This window comes from Myotis lucifugus, unplaced genomic scaffold (genome assembly GCF_000147115.1).
Source record: "Myotis lucifugus unplaced genomic scaffold, Myoluc2.0 scaffold_48, whole genome shotgun sequence".
Taxonomy (NCBI): Eukaryota; Metazoa; Chordata; class Mammalia; order Chiroptera; family Vespertilionidae; genus Myotis; species Myotis lucifugus.
Genome location: NW_005871096.1, coordinates 845,340 through 864,092, shown reverse-complemented (window position 1 = coordinate 864,092; position 18,753 = coordinate 845,340). Strand labels below are relative to the sequence as shown.

Genomic DNA, 18,753 nt, shown 5'->3' with positions numbered 1-18,753 from the left:
TTTAATAGATGCCTGAAGAACCATGACTTTGCAGGAGGTGACCTAAGCTACTTCCCTTGTCCTCCCACTAGAATGATGAGAGGCCAGGCCAGAGTCCACTATCCACCGAATCCATGGAGCTTGGGTGTCCATTGGAATCTATGATATCATAGCAGAATTCTGTGCCCTTGGCCAGGAATATAAAAAGAGCCACATCATAAACATGTGAAAAATATGAGTGAAATAAGGGCTTCTGTGTTCTTTTAAAATAAAGTATGAACCATTTAAGCAAATGTGTCTTGAGGGGATCAGTTATCCAAACCTGAGATAAATTCAAAATACAGAGATTCCCTGAAAAGACTACTAAATATTGATTGACACTTAAAAATCACTGAAGGTTAAAAAAACATTAAATGGTTATATTAATTTCATTTTTATATTTAAAAAACATAGGAGCATGGAAGGGAGAAAAGAAACAGTTACCGTCTTAGCACACTAGCGATTTCATAGGCAATTAAGCAACTCTTAGTGCTAAATTGATTTCTGTGTTCCATTTAGTTGTTTATTTTAAGTCTTTATAAGAATGAGATGTACTTTACTTTTTAACTCAGTTCTGTGGATATGATGTGAGTGGTAGTAACAGCCTTCCCATTGCATAACACATAGTAGGAGGTAAAAAATATTTGTTGAGCAATTAGCTGAATCAGAGCAGTAGCTATACAAAAATGAGATTTTATTTCCATACATGTACATGTATTTGTCTACATTTTGTATATTCTATAACCCATTACGTTAACGTACAACTAAATAAAATAAGCATAATGTTATGAACCAAAGAGAACACATACGATATTTAAAATGTTTTCCCCCAGAATAGTCATTTTAATATGCCACTTCTAATTTGTATTTTAAAGTGGTTTATGGAAGAGAGAATAACTGTGAAGACGATGGTTTTATAATTTAAAGTCCTTTTTCCATGGAGCAACCGCCTACTCTCCAGCAAGATCAAAGGCTCTCTTTGGTTTATCTAAACTTTAAAAGATTAAACAATTTGTGAAAAATTTACTGAGGTTAGAGAAATAATAGGAAATCCTGACCATAAAATTTAAACTGCCAGGATGTCATCAGGCTCAAATAAGATTTTAACAATTGAAACTAAAAATCAAATAACAATAATTGTAACTTTTCTGGTCAATCTACAATTAATTTTAATAAAATGGATGCCATCAAATGTAGGCTCAATCCTTTGCTGAAGGTGTAGACGAGTCTTTTCTTTTATCCTGCAGAAACAACCATCTACATATCTACATATTTTTAAATGTATGATTTATAGTCAGACGTTAAAGGGCCAGTGCAGAACTTATAAGGACAATATTTTTAAGGTGTCTAATAATGGCATATCATACAAAGCATTTTTATTGCTTGCTTTCAACACTGTGGACATTCCGGGACTATTGCACACTTCCCTAAACTACATAAAAGAGTTATGCTATATTTAAATGTGGAAGAAAATAGAATATCTCCCATTTCAATGTATACATAAAGTGCACATTTTAAAACTATTTAGATAAAAAATAAGGTGTTTCTGAAATGGGATTAAAGAAATACATTTATTGGCTCATATAATACTTTTCTTTTATTAAGGACTAGCGGCCCAATGCACGAAATTCATGCAAGAGTAGGCCTTCCTTCCCCCCCGGCTGCCAGCACCAGCTTCCCCCCTCTGAGGACCAGCACCCAGGACCCGGGCTTCCCTTGCAGCCCTGGCTTCATCCAGAAGGTCTTCTGGAAGGACATCCAGTCTAATTAGCATATTACGCTTTTGTTATTATAGATGATAGATTACATTTTGTGAGGGAATGTTTACTGTCAAGGCTGTCTTCAGGGTGAATTCTGTTAAACAGATGCATTTGTGACCTTGGTAATAAGATAACCATGCAAAGCACATAATAAAAACCACACTAAAACGAACAAAAAAAACCATTTTAGACTAGGCAAAGGGATAGCAGTTTTTGTGCCTTTGCTTACTTCCATAAGATAATCATTTTACTGATTTTATGAATGTATCTATTTATGCACTATTCTGAAATACTGTACAAAATTGCAAGAAATGCCACTATTTGACTACTGATGTTGCTACAAAAACACCATCATATCTACTAGTAAAAGTCAACTAATAACTGCTAATGTGTATGTGAATCAAAAGGATTTTAAGTTTGCCAAAAACATTGAATCCAGGCATAAGACACAATTGTTACCTTCTATTAACATTTTTGAGGGGCATAAAGAGCATTTTTTTAAATATTAGAAGAAAAATAAAATTCATCCATAAATAATTATATAAAGTAGAAAAATTTAGTTTTTAATTTAGCCACTTGTTTGTGTATGTGTTCTAAGGTAGCTAATTGTGTGTGTGTGTTATGTGTGTGCATATGAACTGATTTGCTATCTTGGTGATGCTTTAAAGTTGCAGTTTAAAAATGTTCAACTCTTACCAAAACCTCTCCCGGTATACAAAGCTGTTGTAAATTTGAGTCAGTGAAATTTAAAGTTGCAATTTACAAAAGCAGATTTACGTTGAATTCTTATCTGAAAGTGCTGCTTTCGAGACAGAAAAAAATGTGCCAACTCACTGCCCTTTCCATTGTAATTGGTGGCTTCTGAGTCCTGATGTGAAGAAGCCTTAAGGCAGAATTTGCAGTAAACAGGAAAGAAGAGAATCATGTAAGTGTTCACCTACATATCTATATTCTGTGACACCTGTGAGTTCTCAGTGGTGGGAGTTTCTGGCACAATTTTCTACTCCAATATGAAAGCTGCTCCACAGCAGCCAAACGGGGCGCTTTTTCCAGTCTCCAGCACCGAGAAAATTGAGCTGATCAATTTCAAAACAACACATACCTGGAAAGAGTAAGACACATTTTTATTTTACTTTTTCAAACAATTTAAGAGAGTTTCCAATGATTAAAATGACCATAAGGATTTCCATTATGACTTTCAAATAAACACTGATGCTAAAAATGTAATGACCATGGCATTCTGATAGTCACTAAATTCTAGGCATCCAGATCAGTGTTACTCGTAATTATTTGGGCTTGTCATGCTATAATATGTACATGGCTATAGATACTATAGAGAGGAATTAAAAGCTGATGTCAAATCTCTAAGTGTTCCTTCTAATGTGTGCTAAGCTTCCAATTATGCTAGGAGGGATTTTGACCACCCAAGAAGGGACTGAAGTTGCTGATATGAGGTTCTGTTATTTAGAAGAATTGATCCTGGAATTACAATGTTATCTTACATTACAGTTAAGCAACAGTAGAAAAACACTTCTATATAAGACCCAAGTCAAAAAAAAAGTTCATAAAGTGTGGTAGAGGGTCTCCAGTTTCATCGCTGTTACAAGAGGAAATAAATCAGGTCGTCTGAAATCCATCTTAAGCCAGTTCCTAGGGTAAGTCATGATTTGGGCACGAGGTACTTTCTGCCTACAGTTCCACGCAGTAGCAAATTCATGTCTCCTTGAAAGGTGTACGGTTAAGCTATATCGCTATATACATACTGTACATGTTGGTTCACCAATTAGCAGTTATTAGTCAGACTGTACAGAGCAAAACAAACCGAGCTTCATGGTGCTATCATCCCAAAGTTAACCTGTGCCTACACTCAAGGACTGACCCCTAAAACAGGTTCCCTGTTTAAATATGTAGCCCAGTAAACCAGATTAAAGGTACCAAACAAAACTGGGAAAACTATTCTAGACATTCTGTCGATTTTGCTAACACTGTTGAAGGTTTTCTTGGCTTCGGCTGGCTTGTTCTCAGGCTTCTTGTTGGGTTCTGGCGTGGCTGCGCTCTTGGAGATGGTGGAGAGAACTGGGTCTTTTGAAAGATTCGGGGCATAATTGGCAACAGCTACTGCATAGGCGTTGTTCTGGATCATGACAGAGGCTTTCTCTTTTTTCTATTGAAAAACACAAGAATTAACAGAATGTGGGTTGAGTCTGCTTCTTAACACTTTCCAAACTTCAGTTCAAATTGCGAAGAAGAGTATTTTGATAAACATCATTATCCACCAGAAATAAAGAATGTAGGGAAATAAATAAAAGAAGTTTATAAAGTCCTAAAACCATGAGGGTGAGGATACCCTCCGAATAAGATCAATGGTACCATTTTCCTGGAGAGCCATTTTTTGTTCCCACTGAAACAATAACATACAACTGTAATACATGACACAACAATTTTGACTACTATAAGTAACTCACATATTTGTTGAATGAGTGAGTGAGTGACTAAGTGAAATGCAAAAATATTTCAACAAGGGGAATGATCATCTATAATGAATGATTTCAGATTCTGAATAAAGAAATTTAATTTCTTTAACCTGATAGCAGGATTTCCTCCCTTCATGTCACACTCAAACAGCAGTGCTTTACTCAGATGGTAAAAAATTATAACGATATGCAGGTGGCAGTGTAATGAACACTAAAAACATAAGGAGGAAGATGAAATACAAACTTTTTATTTTATTTTTGCTAGCTTATCCACAACCTGTTTCTCCTCATAATCCCAGTTCAGCTCTCATGACTCTAGTCAGGGTCACTGTTAACTCCTGCCTGGATGAATGGATATTCCTGTATGCTCTCCCAGCCCAGTGGGACCTTGTCCAACCATTAGACACACTCTGGCCACTGGGATTTTTTTAAAAGACATAAATGGGATCATGTCACTCTTCTGCCTAAATCTCTTTAGTATTATATCTTGGAACTTGCAGTAAAATCAACATTTCTTACCAAGGCCTTTTTTCTTTTGCTTATTATATACCAGCTCATGAAAATAGCTTCCATTTTCAGAATATTTCCTTGTTTGGTGCCTCTGGCCCTGCTACTTCCGCAGCCTGGAATTCCTTCCATCCGTCCTGATTTTCACATGATCCATTCCCTCTCCAATGTGGATCTTGGTTGAGATGTCATTTCCTCAGAAAGGCATTTCTTAACAACTCTAACAGAGTCCTTGTTCCCATATAAGCTCTTTCATCACACTCAGCTTATTTTATCCCCATCATGGTATTTCTCACAATGTGTAAATTCCTTTTTCAGTTGTGCGATTATTTTATTGGCACATACTATGTAGCTGAATTAATGAAGCCAGAAAATATCAACAGTGTTTACCAGCATTTTTATATTAATATAAATGTTTTGTTAGTTATTAAAATGCAAATAAAATGGAGCCAGCAATGAATTACACAAAACAGTGAATAGTGTAAATCAACAGACTTAGAGAACCAATCGGCCTAGAATAGGATCAGTTATTTTGAATTAAAAATTCTCAAAATATTTTCGTAAACTAAGATCGGAAAGGGCCCCTGAAAGGCCAGGAGGTTCTGAAAACAGGATTGGATCCTCTGTCCTTCACTGGCATCTGGCTTTTCCCTCTCCTTTTCCCCGGATGAGACATTCTTCCAGGCCGGGCTGGAGTAGAAGAGGAAATGGGGCGAGGGAGTACGTTCTGTATCTTCATACGCAGTGAAAACATAGCCTTTCTTCAGTAGTGACACTTGTAGTTACCGTGTTATAAATGGACAGTGATGGTGAGTTGATAGCTAACACTCTCCCAGCACTAGTATGTGTCAGATTGAATGATAAGCCTAGGTGTCATCTGTGACAAACTTCACTACTGGGTAAGAAGTAAGTTCTACTACTAACCCCATGTTACAAATTCAGAAAGGGAGGCTAGAGAGGTTTCGTGACATGACCAGGCCTCGCGTTTATTAAATGGATGAAAAAGCACACAAACTTAGATGGGTGTGACTTCTAACCTCTGCTTTAAACACCATGCAATGTGAGTTCCACTCTGAGGAAGCTATTTGAAACTTGGAAGTACTCGTTACTAAAATAGTCCAATTTATGTTACTGGGTCAATTTTCGATAAGGACTCTTAACCCACAAAATATGTAACATATGGTGTTTATATTATTTCAACTACACCTAAGCATCATTTAAAATGACATCACATTTCATTTCTAGAGAATTGGGGCCTTGAGAATATTTCTTAACATCTCCCTTCTTCAGCTTCTAGTTTGATTAAAATGGAAGTAATTACACCAAATCCATATCGAACTTTTTGTGTGAACTAATGTAAGTATTTGAGCCACAATGAAACACATAGTATTCAGTGGAGAGTAGTGAGAGTCAGAATTCAATTACAAGCTAGATAATAATTACCGGTATATAAGATATTTAAAAATGTACTTTATATTTTTGGAAGAAAACATAAGCACTGTACAAAGGAGCTCAAGGAAGGTTTGGTGGAAGAGAGACATTTAAGTTGGGTTACGAATTATGGTGTGCGGTTTAGACTTTAGACAAAGAAGCATAACATATTAATGTTGCCTGCTCCAAGGGCAGCTACAGATAGAACTCAATACTAACTCTTACCAGCACCCTTTCTGCCCCCCTTCAATTGTAAGTAACTGCACAGGTGATACCAAAAATATGTAACAAACTCTAGAGCAGAGGCACTAACAAATCAGAACACCAGAATTCTCACTCATTGTTTCACTAGACTTCACCTACATAAGCCCACAAGTTTTTAAAACATGAAATATCCAGAAATGAATTAAGGTTACTTTCACTGCCAACCTAAATCTATATACCCTTCTGTATTCCCTAACCTGCGAATAACACCTCCAGAAAGCTAGGAACAGTAATCAACCCACAGGGGTCCCCTGTGTCAAGTACATTTTACCCAGACTCAGCTCAGAATCACATCTGTTAAGACATAAGTTAGTCCCCTGTAAATGTGCTTCCACAGCACCCCCGTGCTTGTCTCTATGTGGCATATCTTTGTTACATCTTCTTTTTCCCCTTCCACTTGATTGCAAGCTCCTTGGAGGCACAGACTATGCAATGCGGAGCTCCTAGCAGGCTCTAAAAATGTTTGCTTAATGGTAAATGAGTGGCAGGTACTAGGATGATGACTCTGATTTTATGTACATACATATACATATATAATATGTACAAACATTAGGTTTTTGTAGAATATAATCATTTTCATTAGATTAATAGAAACAGATTTCAATAGTTTATTCTACAATTCTATTATGTAATTCTCCTGAAATTCTCAATTTTACCATCTATAGATGTAGGAGACTGGGAAATCAAGAAATAAGCTCAACTGTAAAAACAATGTTTGTGGAAGTTGTTTTACTGGCGATTGAAACACATATAAGGGAGAAGGGGGATAATATGGCTTATGAACAAGATCAGTAAATGATGTATTTTTTACTCTAGTTGGGGAAAGTGTAAATTATACCACTATAAAAGTTGTTGATGTTGCTATCAAAGTGGAATGAAAAGAAAATATAACCAACATTAATTAAATTCTATTTTTAAAATGATATTTTATAGAATTCAGAATATTCTGAGCTTATTATTTTTTTGGAGTTCTGAATATATATTTAAAAACTCAAGTCTAGACATTTTCTGATTACAGAAATCGAAATGTCTTACACCAGAGTGGCTAACCAATCTTGGCTTCCTTATAGTACTAGGTAAAATAATGTGCTAATATCTTCAGCAATTGTTCTAGCTAAAATATAGACACCTACCGGCCTGACACATAAATAAAAAGAACCACCACATAGTTTTAGAGTTGGAAAGAATCTCAAACTTGTCCCGTAGAACAAGGAGCTTTTGTAAATATAACACTACATATAATAGACTTTGGAGTAAACACCACATCTCCATAGTGGTAACTCTACACTCGTTCTACATCCCATGTTGCGTTTTTACAGTCATTGTGGTGACTAGAGAGCCCATTACTTGTAAAACAACAACATGCTCCCTGGCCAGACAATGGTATTAGCTATCTGCTAACCCTCCTGACTAAGAAAAGTGATACTTACAGAAAATCCTTTGAAGGTTATACAGTCCATCCACTTCTCTAAGTACTCTAAAGTCTTTCCTTGGATTAAATTGGGCCATGAGAAAGCTATATATTTAGACCATATTAGCTTAGATCCTTGAAGAATTGCCTTCACTGAGTTGTATGTTAATGTAATGCCTTCAGTTTTTATTGAAGGGGACTACAAGAAACATCAATATGAAATTAATTACTGCGTTTATTGGAAAAAAATGTTGACATTACTACTTGCAACAGTACCCAGTTTTCCCTGATATAAAACCCATATGATGTTGTTTTAAAAAGAGAATTCAGTGTAAGAAAATCTTTATTTTTCTGAGGGAATTGATGCTTCCATATTTTGATGAAAGAAATATAACTACCTCCCCACCTCATGGTTTACTGTGGTAGCCAAGAAACTCAATTTGAAACTTAGTTACTCTACCTATGAACTACAGGTAATGTTTTGGCCCAATGGTGGACAAATTGTTAGTCTATTTTCCTTCATTGTGATGTCCTTCTTCTATTTATATATGATTTTATAATAATTTAAGTACATGCATTTTTCTGGTAAACTGCCTGAAATGCTTTTGGAACAAGGCAGGATGTTAAAAAAGAAAAGAAAAGAAAAGAAATAAAACAACAAAAAGACTTGAAAAGTGATGTTTTTCATGAGTTGTATGAAGTGAATCACAAAATAATGGCATGCCTCCTATTAGTTTGGGTATTATATTGCTATGTCTCTGCTTTAATAATTTAATATCTAGTTTATTTCCAGAGAATATGCTTTGCTTTGGACAGCATAGAACCACTGATAAAGGTTTAGAAATGGAAACCATCTCAACAGGTTAAAGTTAATTATTTTAAAATTTTATCTCAAATAAATTATGTGCTAAACAGTATGCAAGGAAATGGCAAAGAAAATGATGAATAAAACAAAACTCTTAGAGCATGTAACCTGCTGTCAGAAACAGATTTCTTTACAATAAATCTATAATTTGATGAGGTTACATAAAAGAATTTGTACGGGTCTGCAGAAACATTATGGCAATTAGATTTGTTTGGGCAGCTTCAAGATTTAAGTAAAATCAGATGGATCTTATGTAATAAGTTAGAGTTCATTGGTTAGGGAAGGGAGGCCAGGGCATTTCAGCCAAGGAGATCAGCACATCCTGGAGATGGGTAGAAGCATGATGCCTGAGATGTGTGTCATGGCTGGAGGAAGAATATGAGCATGGACTTTAGATTTCTGTTTAATATTGAGTCCACCATTTGTTAGATATGTGATCCTAAGCAAGTAACTTTATTTGCTAATCCTATATGTTCTCATTTCCAAAATGAAGATATTCCCAGGCACATAGTAGTAAGTGCCCAATAAAGAACAAACATTAATTTTCTTATTATTGATCATGCATTTAAATAGATGAGCAAACTATATACTTGGACCATATTAGCTTGGATGTTTGAAGGATTGCCTTCAACAATTCATTAAAGAAATGAAAAAGTAAACCAGTAGATTTCTGGTTTAGAAAGATAACTCTGGAACTAATTTAGAGGGTGGATTTGATGGAGATATGATTAAAGGTAATAAGAAATAAAGAGATTCAAACAAAAGAGAGATGGCAAGAGCATAGTCTATGACATGTAGTTTGGAGAATGGACACCATTTAATCATTGGTTAGATGTTAAGGGAAACTTCCAAGTTTTTGGTATGTGATACTAGGTTTTGCCATGAAATGAGGTTTACATGCAAAATAGACATGGGCAGGGGAAAGATATACAAATCAATTTAGGAGGTTTATTTTTGTTTGTTGTTTCTTTCATTTATAAAAGACATGTAAAGATTGAGATGTTATATTCAAGTATAAGTTGCCTAGGGAACAGGTTCGGTATGTGATCCTCGAAGTTAAAGGAGAGGCATGGACAATACTTATAGATAATTACCGTAGAAGGTAAGATAAAGGTGTGGTTGTCAATTTGATTTGTTCTACTTTGTTAATCCATTCCGTATTTATTGAGCAACAAATATATACAAAGCCCTATGCAAAGAGACAGGAAAAAATGATTTATTAAAATAAGCATGATCATTGTTATCATGAAGGAGCTGAGACATGAATATGCAATTACAGACTGTGATACTCTAATGCAAAAGAAGAGGGTACTAGACACACTTACAAAGGGATCTAATTATTTGAAGGGGGAGCAAGAAATCAGGAACTTCCTGAGGACTGGCATTTGTCCTGAGGAGGAACAGGGATTGTCTATTTCAGGACAACAAAGAGCTGGACAGTTTGCTTCGTGTGGCACATGTTCCTACAAATATTGTCAGTAAAACCCTTGAAGTGAGAACACATAGTGAATAGTAAAAACTAAAACAACAAAACATAAAGCCAAATGATGTCTGGGGATATACAAGAGCAGATGCTAGGGAGCCTGGATCCCTGCTGAACTCAGGCACAGAATCTCAAAGACTAGAATGAATAGTGGCGGCAGCCAGATTTTGAGGGAAGGAAGTTTATATCCAAGACTCTTTTTAAAAAATATGTATATTCTTATTGATTTCAGAGAGGAAGGGAGAGGGAGAGAGAGATAGAAACATCAATGATGAGAGAATCATTGATCGGCTGCCTCCTGCACACCCTCTACTGGGGATCGAGCCAGCAACCTGGGCATGTGCCCTTGATGGGAATCGAACCCGAGACCCTTAAGTCCACAGGCCGATGCTCTATTCACTCAGCCAAACTGGCTAGGGCTCCAAGACTCTTTTTAAAGAGGAAAAAAAGATGAAATGTTGCTGACGTGAGCCAGGAATGGAGTTCTGGAGTATAACAGTATTCAATGGGTTCCCCAATGGGGATCCATTGAGAAAAATGAAAATTATTATCTGATCTGAAAATGTGAAGGTTATTGGTCCCCTTCAGTTACAGAACAATAAATAGGAAGGGAATCAGATTACAGTAGGTTGAAAATTAAATTGAAAGTGAGAACATGGCACTGTAAACAATGCTTTCAAAAAGCTCAAATGGAGAAAAAGAGGGAAGAATCTGAGGATAGGGGAATGGGTGACCTAGGCTCTGGAGTTTTATTTCTGTATTTACGGTAAATTAAGCATAGTAAGCATCTTCATAAAGTGAGAGGAAAGAGGCATTTAAGAAGAAAATATGGCTTTGAATAAATAACAAAAAAATAATAATAATAACCATGGACCAAGGTTGAGAAAGGAGCAACAAATAAAGGGGATAAGCACTGGAGTGCAATAATTAGCCTCATGCCAGTGGAAGAGCATAGGACATAAGGGAAGGTTCTAGAAGAACTGAGACAGTTGCATAATAGGTACTTTTATATATGGAAGGATATAAAAATTTGGAGTTGGATCATTTGAACCAGCACTACATTTAGATGACGAGGCTTTGTTGTCTAATTTCACACCTGAGGCTAAAAGTGATGTAAAATTTTGACCAAGATCACAAAACAAGGTATGTTTTGTCTTCTAAGAAGAGCGCTCAAATGTAACTTGAATATGAATTGAGATTTATTTATTTAACTTTAAAGATCATCAGAGCACAATCTACAAGTACACTATATTAAATACACATTTCTTATTTTTAAACACATAACATTGATATATATGCCTCAGTGATTATTTTTTATGAGGCAAATTAATACTTGCCAGCTAACAAATTTTCAAGAAGTTTTCATATACTTTTCATATACTTTGGCAGATACCGTACTTTAGCTGCATTTGTTCATGATTATGAAAGCAGAGAACCACCAGTCTGATTAGAATGAAAGGACACTGATATGGTCTGTGGCTTAATACTATTTCCAGAAAATTATTCTTTTTCACTTAAAAAGTAATCTAAAGAAAACTAAAGCAGAGATAGACTGCACTGATTTTTTTAAAGGAAGATGGTAGGCTCCTCTACTTAATTTTCCTCCAGGTCTAAGGACATGGTTATTTCCAAGGTAATTTTAGGAAACACTTCCCAAAATTCATTTGGATCATGAAATTGGATTGAGTACCCATTGGTAAATTCACCAATGTAAAGTTTTGAAATTTTTCCATGAAGGAAAAGCATTTTTCTCATTAATATTGCATTGCCAGATTTAAAATCAGAAACTCATGTATTTTTTATTCAACAGAAGTTTCTGAAGTACCTGCTCTGTGCTTGGCACTCTAGCTCTGAATGAGTAAATAAAAACAAGCGATGTGCCTGATGTATTGTTCCCACTGAATTAACCCCTAAACTTAACCTCTGGGAACTGAAATAACAGAAACCTTATTAGTTGTTTTCTTGCATATTAGGTCGTAATATCAATTATTTGGACCTAGACTTGTTTTCATTATGTGTGATCTGATATGTGGGTATACTTAAATCCAGTATTCGTAACTCGTAGGTTATTGCATTTAAAATGCATTATTAAGAATGTATTTTTTGCATAAATAAGTACTTCTATTTTCCAAGTTCAGGGGTTTAGAAGGCATGTTATTTGATTTGCCAAATCACAATGCCAACTTGATTGGCACCCTCATAGCATTGAAATATAATATATCGATAAATTTCTGTATGGGACATTTATACCACAAACCACTGTTTACCATTTGTGACACACTCCCAAATAACTAACATTTTATCTTCAAAATTATGCTAGTATGAAAGTGCATATATAACTAATATAACTAAAAAGATGTAATTTCACAGATAACAATGAAAAAGCAGTATACTACATGGGGAATGAAAACATAAATCAACAATAAAACGTAATGGAAATGCTGAAATAACATGGAGGTTAAAATGAGAAAATTAATCAGGTTTCCTTTAATATTTACTCATTGGCTGTTAGTATGCAAAACACAGTTTATAAAATGAAATAAACCAGAGCTAATTAAAACTTCAACAGTTTACAAAATCAGGTTAAAAAGCAGGGCTTTTAAACTATTACATGTGTGTATGCTTAAACTGCAGTATGGTCATAGAAATTAGGAAAATTATTTATATTGAAATAAATGAAAAAAAGAAATCAGCAAGTATGTTATTTCAAATGTAATGGAAGAGCATTTAAGTAGATATATTACTAAAAAAAATCCTCCAACTAGAACTTTTTACTCTTGTTAAGAAAACTTTGTATCTCATTGTGGTATATCCAAAGCCTGCTATTAAGGAAGATGAGTAATAATCCATAGAATAAGAAAAACAAACAAACAGCTGGTATATCAATGTACAAACCCCCCACTAGCTTCCATACTGGAAACCAACAATCCCCAAAGATGTTAATCTTTAAAATAAGTAACTTTCTCTTATAGACTCCATGAGCAACTTAAACTTTCTAGACATTCCAGCACCTACCCACGTATTTCAGGCAACATGGGAGAGGGAACTATGATGCAAGCAACAGAAATGGGAGTAGGTGCACAGTAGTAACTCAATCCACTGATAGGGCCTGAAATTCTATAGTAGTTCAAGGTGATGCCCATTTTTCTTCCCAAATCTCTTCATTATGAATCACTGTGGTGTCAAGAGAGTCAACTTAACGACCAGACAGATTTGGGTTCAAGTATTCTTTTTCACTACCTGTGTGAGCTCTGGAAAGTAAGTAACTTCATTAAACCTTGGCTTTGTTGTCAGAGAAAAAATATAATTAAAAAGAGACTCTAGTTATAAAGTTGGTGTGAAGATTATACGATAGAGCTTATGTAGAAAAGCAGCACAGTTCCTGATACAGAGTCAGAGCTAACCAAATGCTAGGGTGAGGTTCTATGGGAAGTATTACTACTATAAGCACTCCTAAAGGATTTCAGGCAAGAGCACACTTCAAAATAAATCTGTATGGCATATGTATATATGTATTTATAAGCTATATCTGCCAGGTATTCTCTTAATCATGGTGAGAAGGAAGTTCTCACTTACCTTGTCATTTACTACACTCTTCCCATCCCAAGCCCATCCTCTTTTGGTGAAGTAATTAACAGTTGCAAATTCAATTAGGGCAGAGAACACAAATGCATAGCAAACAGCAATAAACCAGTCCATGGCAGTAGCATAAGCCACTTTGGGGAGAGAATTCCGAGCACTGATGCTTAGAGTTGTCATTGTTAGGACAGTTGTTACACCTGCAGAGGAAAAAAATAGAAACCAGAATCATCAACAGATCCTAGCTGGGAAGCATTATAATTAGTTTTTTTGTCTTTGTTTTCCAAAGCAACTTTCAGGGCCACATTTTTTTCACTGTAAAAATAAAATAAAACAAACAAACAAGGACAACAAAAAACTACTGGGAGAGATGACCCTGAAATGCTTTGTTTTCATTTTTGTTTGTCTGCATCCCTTTGTTCCTTTCTTCAGTACAGTTGGGGGTAAAAAGACTGGTGAGTCCGCAGTACAATTTCCTATGAGGAAAAGTCAGCACTTTAAATTGACCTACTATCCATTAATGTTATTTTTTTAAAATCCCACATTAAGTCTCACATTGATTTGTTCATCCTTTATTTGAACTATGTGAGGCAATGGACCAACCCCCCTCAGCGATGATTACAATGGAACTATTCTAAGTATGGCTGCCTCGTATGAAGTTAATTCTAGATTGCATAGCATCATAAGGACATAATTTCTTTCATAATGGAGTGTAAGACCTATAGACAATAAAACAAGCAACTAAACCAAAACCTTGTAAAATGTAAACTACTCCTTTTAAAGAATATTTTACATTTCTTTTTGTTTAGATAATAATCTTGTTCCCCTTGTGCACTGTTGTGGTCATTTTAAGCCAATAAAATATCATAGGAATTTCAAGATGAATGTGCAATGTTTCACCATATTCAAATCTTCCCCATCTCTGAACTGTATATGTATTTGTATTTACCTGATGTTGGAAACTTGATAATGGAATTGCTAATACTGATTATAAGTTCTTTCCTCCCTCCCTCCCTTCCTTTTTCTCTTTCCCCTGGAATGATAAGGTTCTCATAGGCCAGCGTCTCTGCTAGTTCAGCTCAGCCTGGCCCCACTGCACTGCAGACAGAGCTGGGAGTTAAATAAAGGGGCGCACTTACCTGGGACACACACAAAGCTTCCACATGCCTGTCTGTCTCCCAACAATGGACATTTTCCTATACCTGGGAGGACCTTCATAAATGTATGTTCCCCAAACATTTCTTTAACAGACTGCTTCTTCCCTTATCACTTCTGTGTGACTGCTATAAGGAAAAGCTTTTGGAGACGTTTATGTATCTTTTTCATAAAAAAATAGGCAAGTATCTTAAAGTGCTTTCAGCACTAAAATTCGATGTCTATTTGTGAACAATATATGACCATTCCCTGGACACAGGAAATGTCTAACATCAAGCTTTTTAATAAATATTCCATTGTTATTCTGTGTAGTATTTCTATTTCAAGGGGTAGGTGTCAAAAACAGCAACTCATGGTAGCTGAGCAAATAGTGTCCAAGTAAAGGAGTGACAGGTATTGGGTGAAGACATGCACTTAAAGGAGAAAATCAAATCAAGGCCGTGATTTCAGCATAGAGACAGACACTGTGGATGACACAGCCAATACCCGAGTTCTCATTTTGTGACCTTGGGGAGATTGCCTAACCCAGCGGTTCTCAACCTGTGGGTCACGACCCCTTTGGGGGTCGAATGACCCTTTCACAGGAGTTGCCTAAGACCATCGGAAAACACATATATCATTACATATTGTTTTTGTGATTAATTTGTAACAATGAAATTGGGGGTCACCACAACATGAGGAACTGTATTAAAGGGTCGCGGCATTAGGAAGGTTGAGAACCACTGCTAGCCTCTTTGTAAAGTGGGGATTACGAACAGTGTTTTCCCATAATGTTGTTAGAGCAACGATGGGCTACTGCATATAAAGCAGCGTCTCTATTGTAAAAAGAAACCTCAGTGCTTGTGTCAAAATAAAAATCACCCTGAAAGCAATGTCAAAACAGATTTAAGTCAAAAATTAAAATAAAATCCTCCTGTAGTCCTTTATCCCCATGAAATGCTTGTGTGGGAGTATTTGTGACTGGAGTGGGGGTGGGGGTGCAAGGTAGGAAGGAGAAGTCTTAGGCACAAAAACTGCAATAGAACAGAAATGTAAAATTGTTGGATACCACCTGCTGGTTACTGCCAGAAATGGCAGAAACAACAGGCATTCTAATAACATGTGGGGTTTTCTCCCTTCAGCCTAATGAACAAAGAAATAATACCTCCTTCCAAATAACAACAACAACAACAACAATAAAATAACATTTACAAATACAGTATAGATGCAGTATGAAACGCTGCATTTTATTTTACTTTATTTTTAAGGGTGTGGTTCTAATTCATAACTGTACTACATCTGAATGGTAAAAATGGTGAAACTTCTATGTGTTAAAGACAGAAACTAGAACTTGGATAACATATCTTTGTCATAAGACCTACTGAACTCAAACTTCACTAATTTAAAATGTGTGAGACTTTAGAAACAGTCTATATGATCTTGAAGAAAATGTTTGAAAGGATAATTATAGTGTGGATAAGACTATGAGGAATTACACATTTTTTTCTCTTTGCTTACCTGAATATGTCATGCATTTTAATAAATCCAAAACGCATACCCCTTTCCCCAAATTATGTTCTTCCTGAAATCCTTTTCCCAGAGAAAGGCCCCTGCAATCTAAATGAGGCCGTTTTCATACTCCAGGCTGAAGCTGTGAGACATGTATTACCTATCTGTCTGTTTCCTCTACCTAGAATCTTTTCCTTGTTACTCATTCCCTTTTTTATTTAGCTAACTTCAATTCCCTCTCTTGATAAATTATTGGGTACCTACTAGAGGCCAGGGCCATTTCTAGGCACTGGGAACACACCAATGAACAGAACAGTTAAGATCCCTGCACCAAAGTGGTGCACAGTCTATCAATGTCGTGGTACACACAGCTCAGTTGTTCCTTCTGCGGGATTTCTACCCTAAAGGCTCCTATGGCCTGGTCTTATGCATACCACTATCAGATCATGTCCATTTTGTTGTTGTTGTTGTTAATCTTCACCCAAGGATATTTTTCCCATTGATTTTTAGAGAGGGTGGAAGGGAGAGAGAGAAACACTGATGTGAGAGAGACACATCCATTGGTTGCCTCCCACATGTGCCCTGGCTGGGGCCAGGGATGGACTTGCAACCCAGCACATGTCCTTGACAAGGAATTGAACCCGAGACTCTTTGGTGTGTGGGGCTAACGCTCTAACCACTGAACACACTGGCCAGGGGAAATCATGTCCATTTTGAATTTTCTGTTGGTTTGCATGACTGTATACTCCCATGAAGTATATGGTTTATAGCCTCAGTGCCTTCTCCCCAAATTACAAAAGAACCATAGTAGCAGGTTAAAGGTCACTGAAGAGGTTTTAAATCAATTATGAAATATGTATTGAAATTACTCCCCCAGTGATCTGTAATTGATAACCACTGACCTAGTAGGATAATTGCAAGAATTCTCCTTCATTTATAAAGCGAGCGTGCATTATTCCGTCCGCATTCTGTGCTGGACTCTGTAGAACTATGAGTGAAAATGTGAGCAAAACCAAATAAGCTAAGACATATGCTTAAAAAACAAAACAAAAAAAGCACAGTGGAAACTAACATCACAACTAGGTAGTGTTGATAATGAACTGCAAGCAGGTCATCTACCTAGACTTCGATGTTGGGTTAGGCTTCCCTCAGGAAATAAGGGGAAAGTTTGTTCGAGGGGTCACCAGACAAGAGGAAATCACTAGACTTAGAAAAGAACATGCACCCTGACCGGTTTGGCTCAGTGGATAGAGCGTCGGCCTGCAGACTGAAGGGTCCCAGGTTCGATTCCAGTCAAGGGCATGTACCTTGGTTGCGGGCGCATCCCCAGTAGGGGGTGTGCAGGAGGCAGCTGATCGATGTTTTTCTCTCATTGATGTTTCTAACTCTCTATCCCTCTCCCTTCCTCTCTGTAAAAAATCAATAAAATATATTTTTTTAGAAAAGAACGTGCATGGAAGCCCAGGGACACGGGGAATGTGGCATTTCAGAGGAGTAGAAAGAGGCTTGCAAGGTAGGAAGGTAGCAGATAAGGGTTTCATGGAAGATGAGGCCAAAGGGGAGGCAGGAACCGGACTCTCAGAGCCTGTTACATTGTATCGAGGTGACAAGAGCAGTGGGAAACCATCACATACAGAGTTCATTTCAAACAGGGTAGCGACATAATCAGAGTTTCCTGTTTAAAAGATTACTTTGGCTGTTGTTCCTCTGTTGTTAAGGTGATTTGTTGTTTTTCTTCTCTTGTTTTTCTAACATTGTCTTTTTGCTTTTGGGTTACTGCATTTTGAATATGATATTCATTGACTTATTTGAGGCCTTCATAATTTCTTACCTGGATGATACCAATTACCTCTTAACTAGTTACTCTGCATCACTCATCCCATTTCAATTTATTTTCACAACATTCTCTATAAATAGTCTTCCCTAAACTCCATGCATCCATTTACCCTCTTGCTAAAACACCTTGCAAGCAGTTCCCATGGTTTTGGCATAGGATGTGAGCCTGTGCATGGCCTGGCCCCTGTCTGTCCGGCCACCCTTACACACAAATGACCCCCCTGACTGAGATCCACCACGCAGTGATTTGCTGTTCTCCACATGCTCCACGTTGCTTTTGATCATTTTGTAAGTCTTCTGTTTAGAACATTATGCTAATTTGCTAGGCTTGACTTGAGGCTTCTTATCTTTGGGCTTCTCTGACTTCCTCAGATATAACTGCTTCCTTCTGCTGCCCTTAGCTTATTTTGGAATATTTCTCTCCAGGGAACCTATGATCCTTCAATTCGTTTATTTATTTACACGTCTGTCTCACTCCTCCA

The 18,753-nt window shown here is 36.6% G+C and overlaps 1 protein-coding gene across 2 annotated transcripts in view; it reads right to left on the bottom strand.

Moving 5' to 3' along the window:
- Positions 1 to 2,924: 2,924 nt before the first annotated feature.
- The window catches only part of GABRA2 (gamma-aminobutyric acid type A receptor alpha2 subunit), a 103,711-nt gene continuing 87,882 nt past the window's right edge, over positions 2,925 to 18,753 (bottom strand). The window contains exons 7-9 of one of the 2 annotated variants that reach the window (XM_023753608.1): positions 13,790 to 13,992; positions 7,885 to 8,064; positions 2,925 to 3,942 (exon numbers count right to left, since the gene is read on the bottom strand). In XM_023753608.1, the coding sequence (XP_023609376.1) occupies positions 3,646 to 3,942; positions 7,885 to 8,064; positions 13,790 to 13,992 (680 nt within the window). In that variant the 3' untranslated portion in view covers positions 2,925 to 3,645. The remainder of the gene's footprint in view (positions 3,943 to 7,884; positions 8,065 to 13,789; positions 13,993 to 18,753) is intronic. The other variant, XM_014455569.2, reaches the window with a different exon arrangement.